We start from the raw sequence: 15,183 nt of genomic DNA on the forward strand, positions 1-15,183 counted from the left end.
AATCAGTGCAGATGGTGACTGCAGCCATGAAATTAAAAGACGCTTACTCCTTGGAAGGAAAGTTATGACCAACCTAGACAGCATATTAAAAAGCAGAGACATTACTTTGCCAACAAAGGTGCATCTAGTCAAGGCTATGGTTTTTCCAGTGGTCATGTATGGATGTGAGAGTTGAACTATAAAGAAAGTGGAGCACTGAAGAATTGATGCTTTTGAAGTGTGGTGTTGGAGAAGACTCTTGAGAGTCCCTTGGACTGCAAGGAGATCCAACCAGTCCATCCTAAAGGAGATCAGTCCTGGGTGTTCATTGGTAAGACTGATGCTGAAGCTGAAACTCCAATACTTGGCCACCTGATGCGAAGAGCTGACTCACTGGAAAAGACCCTGATGCTGGGAAAGATTGAGGGCAGGAGGAGAAGGGGATGACAGAGGATGAGATGGTTGGATGGCATCACCGATTCAAAGGACATGGATTTGGGTGAACTCTGGGAGTTGGTGATGGACAGGGAGGCCTGGCGTGCTGCAATTCATGGGGTCGCAAAGAGTCGGACATGACTGAGCGACTGAACTGAACTGAACATGATAATTTGATATACATTCACATAGTGAAATGATTACTAAAGTTAATTAACATTTTCTCACAGTTACCTTTTTTTGGGTATTAATGATGGGAACACCTGAAATCTACTCTCTAAGCAAACTTCCACTACTTAATACAGTATTACTAACTTTTGGGGGTGGGGCCATACCGCACGGCATGTGAGATCTTAGTTCCCTGACTAGGCATCCAACCTGTGCCCCTCGCATTGGAACCTTGGAGTTTTAAACACTGGACCACCAAGGAAGTTACCAATTATTAACTTTTTGGATTATATATCAAAAGCTCAGGCCACCAAAGCAAACATAAACAAGTGAGACTATATCAAACTAAAAAGCTTCTGCACAGCAAAGGAAACCATCAACAAAATGAAAAGAAAACATACAGAATGGGAGAAAATATTTGCAAACCACATATCTGAAAGGGGTTAATATTTAAAATATGTAAGAAACTCATGTGACTCAATAACCAAAAAACCAAACCACCAGATTAAAAAATTGGCAAAACATCTACATAGACATTTTACCAAACAAGGCATACAAACAATCAACAGGTATATGAACAGTTGCTCAACGTCACTAATCATCAGAGAAATGCAGATCAAAATGCAAATCAAAACAATGAGGTATTATCTCACAACTTGATAGCCATATGAAAAAATAAAAGATAAGTGTCATCAATAATGTGAGGAACTAGAACACTGTGTTCTGTTGGGAGGGCTGTAAATCGGTAAAGCCATTCTACAAAACAGTACAGAGGTTCTGCAAAAGCTGAAACTAGAACTACCCCATGATCCAGCCATCTGCCTTCTCAGTCTACCTAAAGAAAATGAAATCAGTTCCTCCAAGAGGTATCTGCCCTCCCATGTTCATTGCCACCATCATTTCTTGACTATCACACATAACTTAGTCTAAAGTACGCTGCTGCTGCTGCTGCTAAGTTGCTTCAGTCGTGTCCGACTCTGTGCGACCCCACAGACGGCCTCCTACCAGGCTCCTCTGTCTCTGGGATTCTCCAGGCAAGAACACTGGAGTGGGTTGCCATTTCCTTCTCCAATGCGTGAAAGTGAAGTCGCTCAGTCGTGTCCGACTCTTAGCGACCTCATGGACTGCAGCCTACCAGTCTCCTCTGTCCATGGGATTTTCCAGGCAAGAGTACTGGAGTGGGGTGCCATTCACATGCATTTGATATTCATAGTAGTAATAGTGTTAGTCGCTTAGTTGTGTCCGACTCTTTTGAGACTGCATGCACTGTAGTCTGCCAAGGTCCTCTGTCCATGGGATTCTGGACAAGAATACTGGAGCATGCAGTCACTGCCTTCTCCAGGGGATCTTCCCAAATCAGGGATCAAACCCAGGTCCTCCTGCATTGCGGGTGTATTCTTTACCAACTGAGCCACCAGGGATTCATAAAAACATTAAAATTTTCCTAATATTCTCTGAATTTCAACGTAAGGATGAGCACTGGCTCTAACATCAGACAAACCTGGATATGTACCCTGACCTTGCTTCTAATGGAATGGGGCCTCTGGCATTTTTAATTAGGGACAAAGTTACACATTTATGTATTCAGAGAAGCTAATTAACAGAATCAAATCCTCTTAACCTTTAATGCTAGATAAGCTCTCATCCACATTTTCTTCATTTGCTCAGTGAAAATACTTTAAGAAAATATTCCTATGATTTATGTCAGAGTGTTTTGCCTTGGTTCTCTTCTAGGAGTTTTATGGTGTCATGCCTTGTATTTAGATCTTTAAACCATTTGGAGTTTGTTTTTGTATATGGTGTGAGACAGTGGTCTAATTTCACTGACTTAAATGTAGCTGTCAAGCTTTCCCAACACCACTTGATGAAGAGACTGCCTTTTATCCACTGTATGCTCTTGCCTCCTTTGTCTTTGCCATAGATTAATTGATTGTAGGTGTGTGGGTTTGTTTCTGGGCTCTTGATTCTGTTCCACTGATCTATGTGTCTGCTTTTATGCCAATACTAAGCTGTTTTGATTACAGTAACTTTGTGGTATCATCTGAAGTCTGGGAGGGCTGTGCCTCCAGCTTTGTTCTTTATTCTCAAGATTGCTTTGGCAATTCTAGGTCTTCTGTGGTCCCATATAAATTTGAGGATTATTTGTTCTAGTTCTGTGAAAACTGTAATGGAAGTTTTCATAGGAATTATGTTACATTTGTAGATTGCTTTGGGGAGTGTGGCATTTTACCAATATTAATTCTTCCAATCCAAGAGTATGTGGTATCTTTCCATTTCTTTGGATCATCTTCAATTTTCTTTATCAATATTTTATAGTTTGCAGTGTTATAGGTGCATATAGGTCTTTTACCTCCTTAGTTAAGTTTATTCCCCCAGGCAAAAGATATAAAAGCAAAAATAAATAAAATAAACAGGACCTAATCAAACTTCAAAGCTTTTGCACAGCAAAGGAAACCATGAACAAAACGAAAAGAGAATCAAGGAATGGGATAAACTATTTGCAATTTTTTAAACTTTTTATTAACAAGGGGTTACTATTCAAAATATATCAACAGCTCATACAACTCAATAATACAAAAAACCAACAGGCCCATCAAAAACTGGGCAGAGAGCCTAAATAGTCACTTCTCCAAAGAAGACATACACAATGGCCAACAGGCACATGAAAAGATGCTCAACACTGCTAATTATTAGAAAAATGCATACAAATGTGTATCAAAAGCACAATGAGGTTATCACTTCACCATGGGCAGAATGGCTATCATCAGAACGAGTACAATTAATAAATGCTTTAAAGGGTGTGAAGAAAAGAGAACCCTCCTACACTGTTGGTGGGAATGTAAATTGGTGCATCGGCTGTGGAGAAGAGTAAGGAGGTTCCTTAAAATACTAATAAATAGAGCTACCACATTACCCAGCAATCCCACTCTTGGGCATATATCCAGAAAACACAAAAACTCAATTTGAAAAGATACACGCAAACCAATGTTCATAACAGCACTATTTACAACAGCCAAGATACAGAAACAACCCATGTGTCCATCAACAGATAACTGGGTTAAGAAGATGCGTGTGCGTGTGTGTGTGTGTGTACTTGCACAATGGAATATTACTTCACCGTGTGTGTGTGTGTGTGTGTGTGTGTGTGTACTTGCACAATGGAATATTACTTCACCATAAAAAGGATTGAAATAATGCCATAGGCAGCAATATGGATGGAGTAGAGAATATCATACTAAGTGAAGTAAGTCAGACAAAGAAACACAAATATTATATAATATCATTTACATGTAGAATCTAAAAATAATACAAATGAATCTATATACAAAATAGAAACAGACTCATAGATACAGAAAACAAACTTATGGTTACCAAAGGGAAAAGGAAGAGGGGAGGGATAAATTAGGTGTATGGGATTACCAGATACAAAATACCATACATAAAACAGATAAGCAAAAAGGATTTACTGTATAGCACAGGGAACTACATTCAATACCTTGTAATAACCTATAATGGAAAAGAACCTGAAAAAAATATATGTATAATATATAACTGAATCACTGTACACTTGAAACTAACATAATACTGTAAGCCAACTATATTTCAATTTAAAAAAAAGAAAGAAAATATACTGCCTTTTATAAAAAGCTGCTGTAAAAATTAAATAAAAACCAAATTTCTTCTATAATGTTTGGTACAATCATGCAATCAAAAAAATAGCTCTATCAAATATCTGTTAATAATAAATTTTTGTTATTAAACCGGTTGCTTACCTTAAGATCACGATGAACAATACACTTTTGATGACAATACTGTACAGCAGATACAATCTGAAATAAATATTTGGATAAAAGATTCAAAATTATAGTAAAAGCATCCATTTTTCCCAATTATTATTCCAATTAGAAAGTTAATAGCTTGGATTTCAAAGTTACATTTAGTAATTTCACTGTTCCTTTAGTTCAGAAAACCATATGTACTAAAGTGATGAAATTTTCACTTTTAAATTCAGACAATGTGGAAAAGTAGTGTTCTTTTGCTAAAATATACTAAATATCAGAGTGCATGAAGATTTTTCCTATAGGTTGTCATATTTCTCTGTTTACACAATCAAATGTATACTTCATAGATTTGGGTCAAATGGTTTACTCCACTGTTAGAATAAGAATTTTGGCACACATGAATCAGCATTTCAAGATAGTTGGCTCAAGTTCAAAATGCAAAACTCTATTTTAGGAATTCCATTAAATGTACTCAAGGCATGTTTCTCAGGGAGGTCAACTGACTTCAGAATTTATCAACAGGGCATTTAGCAATACTGTATTTTTGTCTGTTCATATATTACAAAGCAAAGGGAAAATTTTTGAGCCTTAAAAGGAAACCTAATTTTCAAAAGAAAAGGGATAAAAATGAAATATAATTTTAAACCTGTCACTAATTCAGCTGGGCAAAGTATTCTACCTTGTAACTAGATTCTGTATGCAGTCTTAATTTCTATTACCTAGGGCTCTTTGGGGATAAGTGCTAAACAGGAAAGAACCCAATGGCTTAAGGGCCAAAGATACAAGTGAGAAATAGGTTATAAGCAAATCTATGATAGTTATATACTTTTATTACATAAAATACAGAAATGGAAACTATCTGATAGCAATCAGGTAAGAGCTACTTTGTACATATATGTATGGCCATTTTAGCACAGCAGAACATTCAGGTCTGTGGAGTCAGTTAAATGTAAACACAGTCTGAATGTTGAGTATTGGTTAGGCATTTACAAATGGGGACAGAAATGAGATTTTTAAAAGTCTAAAGGTGATGTGAAGTATGACCACGCTAATAGGATACTGGTTAGGGAAAAAAAACAGAACTTCGAAGTAGTACAAGTGAAGCTGATATTTCAGTATTATAAAATTATTCTAATGTATATTAAAATGGTTCAAAGACAGAGAAGACATGAATTCAAAACAAAATCAACATACAATGAGTAAGATGTAATTCTATTTAAGTCAGTTTGATCCAACAGTTTATTGAGTACCTGCTATGTGCAAGAAAATGTGCTAGTTGCAAGGGGAACACAAAAATGAACAATACATGGGCACCCTGTCCTTAAGGAGTTTACAGTCTGATTAGGAGGAAAAAATATGTATATGAGTAACTATATATATAACAAGGCAGAATCATAGAAGCAGATGTACAAAGAAGAGAAGGAAGCATAAAAATAAAGAATAATTTCCAGTTGGTAGGTGATACTAACATTTGACCTAAGCCAACATGAAGGACAGAAATATTTTAAAATGTGGAGGCTTGGGGATGGGGATGTAGAGGGTAGGGGGTGAAATGCCTACTGTGGAGGCAACACAATGTATCTGGAAAGTAGGTTGGAAAATGGTAATACTGGGAGTTAAACCTGGATAGACAAGTTGGTAAAAGTCTCTGAATTTCAAACTAAGCAGGTGCTACAGAACCATGATATGTTTTTGAGCAGAACAACTGTGAATGATTATAATCAATTTGAAGTGTGAGTCCCCCAAAAACAGCAGAACCCTACAAGTAATATGTAGGGTTCATTTTCTTAAGCAATATGCTTCAAATTGTAATATCTAATTTTCACCAAAATATGTTCATTAGTTAAGAGATATACATTTACATGTAAATATTAATTCAACTTACTGAATACATTATATAGGCCATAGGACATTCATACTATAAGGCTATTTTTGTATCATAGATGACAGAACTTTGCTGATAACATTATGTTTTTCAAGTCACCTTCTCTTGATACAGTAAAGAAGGCATGCTACAGATAATGATTTGGTTACCAAACATGAACTTCACCTTAAACAGGATAGTTTGTATGAAAGCAGTTCTATAGGCACTTCTGGAATAAAAATCTCCTGCATCTTAAAGACTTAAGAAGGGAAAGATCTAGTAGATCCACCACACTGATCTAGTAGGATACAATTTCTACAATGAAAGAAGCTCTGGCTTCTGACTCACTCACTGTGTTTTACTGCATTAATCTATGGCCAGGCCCTCCCATCTCAAACCTTCTGTACCTCCACAAATGCAATGTATGAACTTCTTTATGATCCTTTAGTTACGGATCTCAAAAACATGATTGACAATCAGTCCCACACTGACCCTAAGACATGTCAATGTTATGCCATGAGGTGCAATTGTGGGGTTTGCTTTGCAATTATTTATAAGTGGGTCAGGAATTCCCAAGCTTCAAGTCATAGCCTTGATATTGAGAGGGCTGAATCAACATTATGGTTTTCTTGCAGGCCTTCAAATCTTAAGGGAATGCAGAGGTACTGTAGGAGCAATAGCTGCTAAATTGGTCCTAAATTGTTGTAGTGTCTTTGCTATACTTCATGGTAGAGTCAAGGACATACATGTATAGGTGTGTATATACACTTAATAATATAGTATATTCCCCTTCACTGTTAAACTCTTAAAAGTAATTGCATGACATACAGACCAAATAAAAATAAAATAAATATACATTAACTAGAGTTTTAATTAAACCTATAAAGAAAAATAAACTTAGCAAAAATAAATACAAAAACAAAAACAACTTTTTGACAAATAACTACAAAATTGTGTATGTGTTTTCATTGTTTTTAAAAATGTGAGTTGGTTATCTATTTAATTTGGGGGAACACACATAGATGGTAAAATACATTTAATATTTATAATAGAGAATTATTTTTTAAACTTCCATTGTTTTACATTTTAAATAGAATTCATTTCATATTCAACCTCTGATCTCATTTTAAAGTAATCCAGATTTCACTTAAAAAAAAAGACCCACTTAATAATTACTTGGATCTTTATGAAAATATCTATGTCCCAGCCTCCTATCCTGCTCACACCTGTCAGTAAAGATGAGTAAGCTCTTTAAAACAGCAGGCATTTTCACCTTCTCTAATTCCATATAGTACCCAGCACAATTTTCAATCACAGTATGTTTTTAATAGTAAATAAATAAAACCAACCAACTAAAAAGAGTGAGCAGTGACAGTCCTTCAAATACCGATTTAGATTTCAATGGAAATATCTAATGTCAATTGGAATTTTCTTCTTAGTTGGCTACTAAAGCTAGAGTGACTGAGATGGAGAGAACGACGACATTTGAAGTGATGATTGTAGTCCTTTACATAAGTAAACCTGGACTTGCAACCCATCGTAGAAAAGAATTTAATAGTATGTGGCTGATCGCTGTCCAGCTTCTCAAGGTTGCTTCCTCATTACCAGTTGTCTTTAGATTCAGCTATTTTAAGTCAAATGCTTATAAGATTCATTTCAAATATAATGAATGGCTGTGTATATCTTTGGTCTAAAGCATTTTATATATTGTGTTCCAAAAAATAATGATTCTGTGAGATATTAATAATAGATGTTTCCCAAAATAAGCCTACTCCATGATTAATTCGGAGAGTGCTATGTCAATAAAATAGTCCAAAAGGTATTTTCCTCCCATCTTCTTCAGGACTGCTATACTTGTTTATATGTTAACATATATGTACAAATCTCACAGTGGAACATTTCATATTAGTATGACCCAATCTTACTGATTATAGGATCACTTTAATTGCAGAATCATGCTTACAGAAGACATATTGAACTATTTTTATTGAGTATTTTAAATTCACTAAGGCAAAGTTTGGATATAATAAGTTATCTGTTGACACCTCAGTAAATTTTATGAACAATTTACAATTTATTAATCTGGCATTGCTACAGTGATTTTTAAAGTATGCTAATTTTAATTACTTCATTCCTAAAAATTAGACACAAAAGCTTAGATGAACTTAAATTGCTTTTTCTTATTTTATCATTTATGTAACAAATCATAATCAAGTCGACCTGGAAATACCAATATCTTACCATATTCTTCACACTGGCAAGGTTCCTTCCCTACTCGACTAAATAAAATTGATCATAGTCTTTAAACCTACAAAAATAGGAGTTCCAAAAGCAAGATATCTTTAATTACTTAAAAAAATACAAAAACCTTTTTAAATAGTACACAGTTATGTTGTACACATAAAGGTAATAATACTTAATAATAATTACTGGATAAATGTTTAAGTATTTATTTTCTATCTCACTCTAGGTCTCTACTTCCAAGACTATCAAAGAGTTATTAATAAAAGTCTCAACTATAAACATTTTACTATTTATATGATCTAAAAATAACCAAATATAACTATTTTACAAATTTCTTTTTCAGTTTTCCATCTTAAAAAAGAAAGTATGAATTTTTCTTTTTAAAGTACCATGTACTATGAATTCTGGTTTGTGATACTGTCCATTGTACATCACTAAAAATATCAGCAAAACAAAGTTGAAAACTACTTTCCATACCTGCCTAAATTTTGCACGGGCCTCTTTTTCTTTCATTCTTCCATGGGCAACTAAGTAATCAAATACTTCACCTGAATCAGAAAGGTAAAGCAGGCAGTAAAATATACATAGATTTTCAGTTAACAATATATGCAATGTCAAGTTTTTGCCTTGTTTTTAAAGAAGTTTTTGGCCCACACTTTTCTGATAGTTCTACATAAATTATAACTATTACATGATAGAAAAAAAGGGGAAAAGACATATAAAACCGAATATTGGTAGCAGCTTATGAATCAGCAAAACTTCTTTAATTAAAAAATCATAAAAACATTAAGAAAACTTTCTTTCTTCTTTCCAGTACTATGTGAAAATACAGTCAACTCTTTATTATCCATTCAAATAAAGGGAAGCCACAGCACGGGCAACCAAAAATTACATTTGGCTCTGTATTTGGGGCTTACATTTCAAATAAAATACCAGAAGTCATATTATGTTGGCTCACTCTCTTAAAGTCTACTGATCATTTAATCTTGGTCAAATTCCACCTCTATCTCCATCCACAGTGATTTCATTCTTATCCTTCATATTTTGACCATGTTCATCCTCACGATACTCATTTCACCTGCACTGGTACTGAACTCCTTGCTATCCAGAATGAAACCATCCTTGTCTGCATCTCCTATTACCCTAGCGGAGCTGCAACCTTCTTGAATGCTGTCATCACACCCATACTTTACCTGCATGCCCGTCCCCGTGACAGGACACAAAGTGGACACACATTACAAATTTGTTGAAAGAATTTAAAGATACTAGAAACTGTAAAAATTTTCTAATAGATTCTTTACACGTAAGCTTTTTTTCATTTTTCTCTAATTAATAATAATAAACCTAATGTTCAGTTACATTATGAAAGATAAAATACCTCAGTGTAAGGATAAAAATTTTATATCCTTATAATTTGCACCATATAGACATACATGTATATTAAAAACTCACCAAGTGGCTTAAAGAGTTCTTATAAAGTACAGCAAAGTGGTTAAAAACTCAGGTTTTAGAATCAGACTAATTTTGGTATGAATCCTGATTTAGCCCTAAGTTGCTATGGGGAGATATTAGGAAGATTTCTTAACTATGTTAAGACCCCGTTTCTCCCTATTGCCTGTCTCACATGGCTGTTGTGAGGATTAATGAAATAATGCACGTGCTTAGCACAGTGACTGGCATATAGTAAGCACTCAATAAATTATATATTTGTATCTAGGTATACAGATATATTACATATACATATATGCAATATCAATCCTAGGACATAAGTAAAATGTTAAAAATCAAAATGCAATGATGTATGTATGTCAGATGAAACTAATACGTCTACAATGTTAGCAGATTATATAAAGCATACTTAAATGATTAAATGGGATGATAAAAACAGAGAAATGAATAGATGCTTTAGTTGACCCATCATAGCAGTTAACTCTAGATATGTGAATTTAGGCTGGGAAAGATATTATACATACAGCAGGGGTTCAAAAATCTGGACTGCCCTCAAGTTCTGCCTGGAATGTCCATACCCTAGATGTTTACATGACCCAGTCTTTTACTGATTATATATTACGTGTTTATGATACGCTTCCCCAACTAGAATGTCATCTTTTTGATGACAATGACGTTGTATCTGTTTATCCACGTGTTGTTCTCACCTTGAATATCACCTAGTACATAGTAAACATTTAATAAATAATGTTTGCATGAACAACAGGAGAAATACACACACCATTGTGGATTAGCCCTGATGCCTACTTTTAATAGGTTCCTTTGAACAAAACATGGTTCATTCTAATCACTGAAGATCTTTTGCCCCATGAATGAATCAGAGTCAAGAGATGTACTCCTCAAAGAGGCCGTTTTTCATGCTAAGTTTCTAGTGTGCATGTCAGATTCAATCCTAAAATATCTATAAATTTTAGAGGAAACATATTGTTTTATTTTCCAGAGTCATCTTGTCATTTATAGGTTTAAAAGACAAGAGGTCGATTCTAGATTTACTGCTACAGAACTGAGATGGTTTTGTTACAGTACCACTGACTGGCAAGACTCATAGGAAACCTATCACCAGGAATAAGAATTAAGTAAGAGACCACCTGGTTTGGGATGAGCTACAGTACATACCCCTCTATCCTACACTATACCCCACTGCCCCCCAGTGCTACTGAAGGAGAGCAGTGAGGACCCCAGGTGCTGCCTATTACTCCAGCCATTGCTCCCCTTCATTAGCACCAATAGAGAGTTGACTGTACTTACCATTAATTGTTAGAGCAGTACGCATATTAGTATTAACCCAGCCTTGTGGTGGACCTTCATAAAAATTGAACAACGCCCATCTATCTTTAGCTGTCTGTAAGTTCTCGTATCAAAGCCATGTCTAGCCCTTCTCTTGAGACTAGATCACTAAAAAAAGTTTAACTGAACTATAAACACACAGGGTTCCCATACTGATGAACTGTTAATTTACATCTAACTAAAGAAGAGTTTAGTGAAGAAAGAATTCATTATGTGGTATTTGAAGGTTCATTAATTTTATTATAGACTAACATTTTATGCAAGTTTGCATGACAATTAATATTTTTAAAAATCCTATGATAATAAAAAACATTAATGATTTAGGTTTTTGGTTTATGTAAAAAACTTACATGAAGTATTAGGGTTTTAAAAAAGTGATGCAAAAACCCGAATCTATTAAAAAACTAAAAAAGTAATTAAAATATTTAGTATTTGTAGTAAATTTTTTAAAAATCTAAGAGACACTATAAAAATACATAGTCTAAATGTTGTAGATTAAAATAAATCATCTTTATTCAAGTTACAGAAAATCAGAACATCATAAAAATCTACATCCTTTTTTAGCTAAAAGGACTCAAAACTAGACTCAACACTGTTTTCCTACTAATTAGCAAAAAAAGGTTAATTAGACAAGTTGGTTTAAATAATTTCCAATGCCCTCCTTTAATTGTTTAAATTCTATGATTCCTTAAAACCTTCAAGATCCTCTTTTTACTTATTAAAGTATTTAACTCCATAAATTTTAAACCTATTTCTGAGAAAGTTAAGGCTTATGCCTAAAAGAACAGTGATTCTACGGCAATGTATCTCTCATTTGAGGAAAGTGCAGGAAATGAAAATGATTTTCTAATAATCAGGGTTTATTTTGATGCTAGAGAGTCAAAATAAACATTGTATTCTACTAGAAGTATATCTTACCATTCCCCTGTCAACTCAGTATTCTAATTTATAAAATATACAGATCAATACTTGTTTAAATTGAAACATTTTATAGATTATCTTGAAGATGTATGTATATTGAGAATCTGTGATATGTGACGGAGAAGGCAATGGCACCCCACTCCAGTACTCTTGCCTGGAAAATCCTATGGACGGAGGAGCCTGGTAGGCTGCAGTCCATGGGGTCGCTAAGAGTCGGACACGACTGAGCGACTTCACTTTGACTTTTCACTTTCATGCATTGAAGAAGGAAATGGCAACCCACTCCAGTGTTCTTGCCTGGAGAATCCTAAGGGACGGGGGAGCCTGATGGGCTGCCGTCTATGGGGTCGCACAGAGTCGGACACGACTGAAGTGACTTAGCAGCAGCAGTGATATGTGATCAATTAAACAAAAATGTGACCTAGAACAGGCTTTTACTATAAACATTACTAAAAACATTCTGGGTTTGAGATTTCCTATTTATAGACAAGAGAAAATAGTATTAGAAAATAATAATAATAATACAATATTAAGATGAATGTTTCATAGATGACATTCATAGATAACATTCATAGATAACAATGCAAATTTAATTTTGAAAAATGTCTCTAAGTAATTTTTAAATAAGCCAAAGTCCAATTTTTAAATGTAGGATCAATAGGTCTTGAAATCAAACAATGAATTTTCCTAAAGACACCAATGAAAGGCATTTTAATAAAACTACAGATTCATTAACAAAATAAAGACATAGATATTATAATGAGCTTTCAGGTATTAATAATTCAACATGTCTCATCAAAGGTAACTTTTCAATCCCCTCATCCTTACCCCCACTCGCGTATTCCATGACTAAATAGAGAGTCTTCTCTGTTTCAATAACTTCAAACAATTTTACTGAAAAAAGAAATTAGAGATATAACTCTGTAATTGTGAGCATACTAGATATGCTTTAAGAAAATTTAAAGTAACACTAAACCAAAGGAAAAGTTGAGCATTTACTAAAAATTACTACTTACAATTTAAAGTTTAAAAGTTTTCCCAAGGATTATTACTACCATGGTAGATAACTATCACAAAATGATTTGGAACCAACTGCTGGGTCAAAAGAGAGTTAAGTTTCTAGGATTAAAAACCTTATCCCCTTTCAAATTAGAATAAAATAATAAAAAGGAAAATCTTAAAATCAGAATAATAAAATATTGTGAATGCTTAAAAAGATACTATTATCATAACGATTCAATCAAAAATGTTAAATAATCTTTGGTACAGAAATAAAATATTTTATAATTATGTGATATTTTAAGTTTCTGATTAAAATCTACTAAATTATCAGACTTATGTAGTTGAAATTATATACCACAGGGAATTGCATTTGTATCTCTAATTAAACATAAGATTTTTTTAGTGAGCAAGAAACACACTTCAAGAATAAACAGATTAAAAGAATAATTGCTTTTTACTTCTTATAATCCAATGACTTTGAGTAATATGGTGTAAATTAATTTACAAATAAATTTGTCTGTAAATATGAGGGGAAAATAGAACTTACGGAAATAAGTTCACTAAAATTGAAATAAAATCTTTATTTTCTTTAAAATTCAAACTAGTTATTTTGTCTATAGACTATGAACAAACCCAAGTCCAAACTGCCAAAATATCTGGAATTATTTCTTATCCATATCTAAATGGCATGCAATCTTTAGAGAGATTTTTAGTAAGGAGATATAAGAAACACCTGTATACAGCAACTCCAAGTCATATGTATTATTTTAGTGAAGAGTAGAAGATAGCAAGGTAGTAGAAAAATACAATTTGTAGCCTTCAGTTAACTTCTTTATAATATTTTTCCAAAGTAACACTTTCTGAGATTATCACTTAGGTTATCACTTTTCTTCTTTTTATACAGAACATCCTTAAAACTGTATCATTTTAAATAGCCTCAATAGTATTTAAGGAAAATATTTTATCATTAATTGTGAAATATAAATTTCATACCTATGTTAGGGTGATTCAATATCTTCATTATTCGTACTTCTCGAAACAACTGTGAAAGGAAACAGGAAACATTTCTGCTAAAAAAGAATACTCAACAGAGAACCAATCAAAACATCTATTTGAAGAAATTTATCTTCTTGTAAGACACTATAGGATTCTGGTCAAATAAGAGATTTATTTCACAATTCCAACTCTACTAAGACTTGGCTTCCAGGACAATGTTAACTAATTGAACTCAAATGGTTCTGTGTGTGTGTGTGTATACCATATACAATAAAAAAACATTCAAATACTCATTAGTAGGTATAAAAGAAAAATACTATGGAAATGAAACTAAATGTACATTCTTATGACTTTTATTCAAAAACAACGTTCTTAGGAGGTGGGGGGCCTGACTCTTTAGTTATCTCTACTGGTTGATCACACTATAAGCAATTATGAATAAAGGTATATAAACCATTAAGCTTTTGTGTGGACACAAATTTTCAATTCACTTGGGTAAATATCAAAGAGGATGATTGCTGAGTGGTATAGTGGAGTAGCTTTAGTTTTATAAGAATCCAGCAAACTACCCTCCAAAGTGGCTGCACCATTTTGCATTCCCATCAGCAGCTGAGAGTTCCTGTTGTTTCACATCCTTGCCACCATTCAGTGTTGTTACTGTTCTGGATTTTCACCATTTTATAGGTGTGCAGGAAGCCCCAATGGCTCAAGAGGTAAATAATCCACCTGCAATGCAGGAGATGCAGGAGACTTCGGTTTGACCTCTGAGTCAGGAAGATCCCCTGGAGAAGGAAACGGCAACTCACTCCAGTATTCTTGTCTGGGAAATCCCATGGACAGAGGAGCCTGGCAGGTTATAGCTCATAGGGTGGCAGAGTTGGACATGCCTGAGCACACACATGCAATGCAATGGGTGTGAAGTGGTATCTGTTGTTTTAATTTATTCTAGTTAAAGCAATAATATACAGCCATCGGGTTCCTACATCTCAAAGACGT

At 34.1% G+C, this 15,183-nt stretch overlaps 1 protein-coding gene across 7 annotated transcripts in view; it reads right to left on the reverse strand.

Moving 5' to 3' along the window:
• The window catches only part of MARK1 (microtubule affinity regulating kinase 1), a 140,945-nt gene that overhangs the window by 32,101 nt on the left and 93,661 nt on the right, over positions 1-15,183 (reverse strand). For 5 of the 7 annotated variants that reach the window (XM_025286082.3, XM_025286083.3, XM_025286081.3 and 2 more), the window contains exons 4-7: positions 14,185-14,233; positions 13,018-13,083; positions 8,950-9,020; positions 4,356-4,412 (exon numbers count right to left, since the gene is read on the reverse strand). In XM_025286082.3, coding sequence (XP_025141867.2) covers positions 4,356-4,412; positions 8,950-9,020; positions 13,018-13,083; positions 14,185-14,233 — 243 coding nt within the window. Of the gene's footprint in view, positions 1-4,355; positions 4,413-8,469; positions 8,537-8,949; positions 9,021-13,017; positions 13,084-14,184; positions 14,234-15,183 lie in introns of those variants that run through there. The other 2 variants (XR_003109508.3, XR_003109509.3) reach the window with 2 other exon arrangements.

Source organism: Bubalus bubalis, chromosome 5 (genome assembly GCF_019923935.1).
Source record: "Bubalus bubalis isolate 160015118507 breed Murrah chromosome 5, NDDB_SH_1, whole genome shotgun sequence".
Taxonomy (NCBI): Eukaryota; Metazoa; Chordata; class Mammalia; order Artiodactyla; family Bovidae; genus Bubalus; species Bubalus bubalis.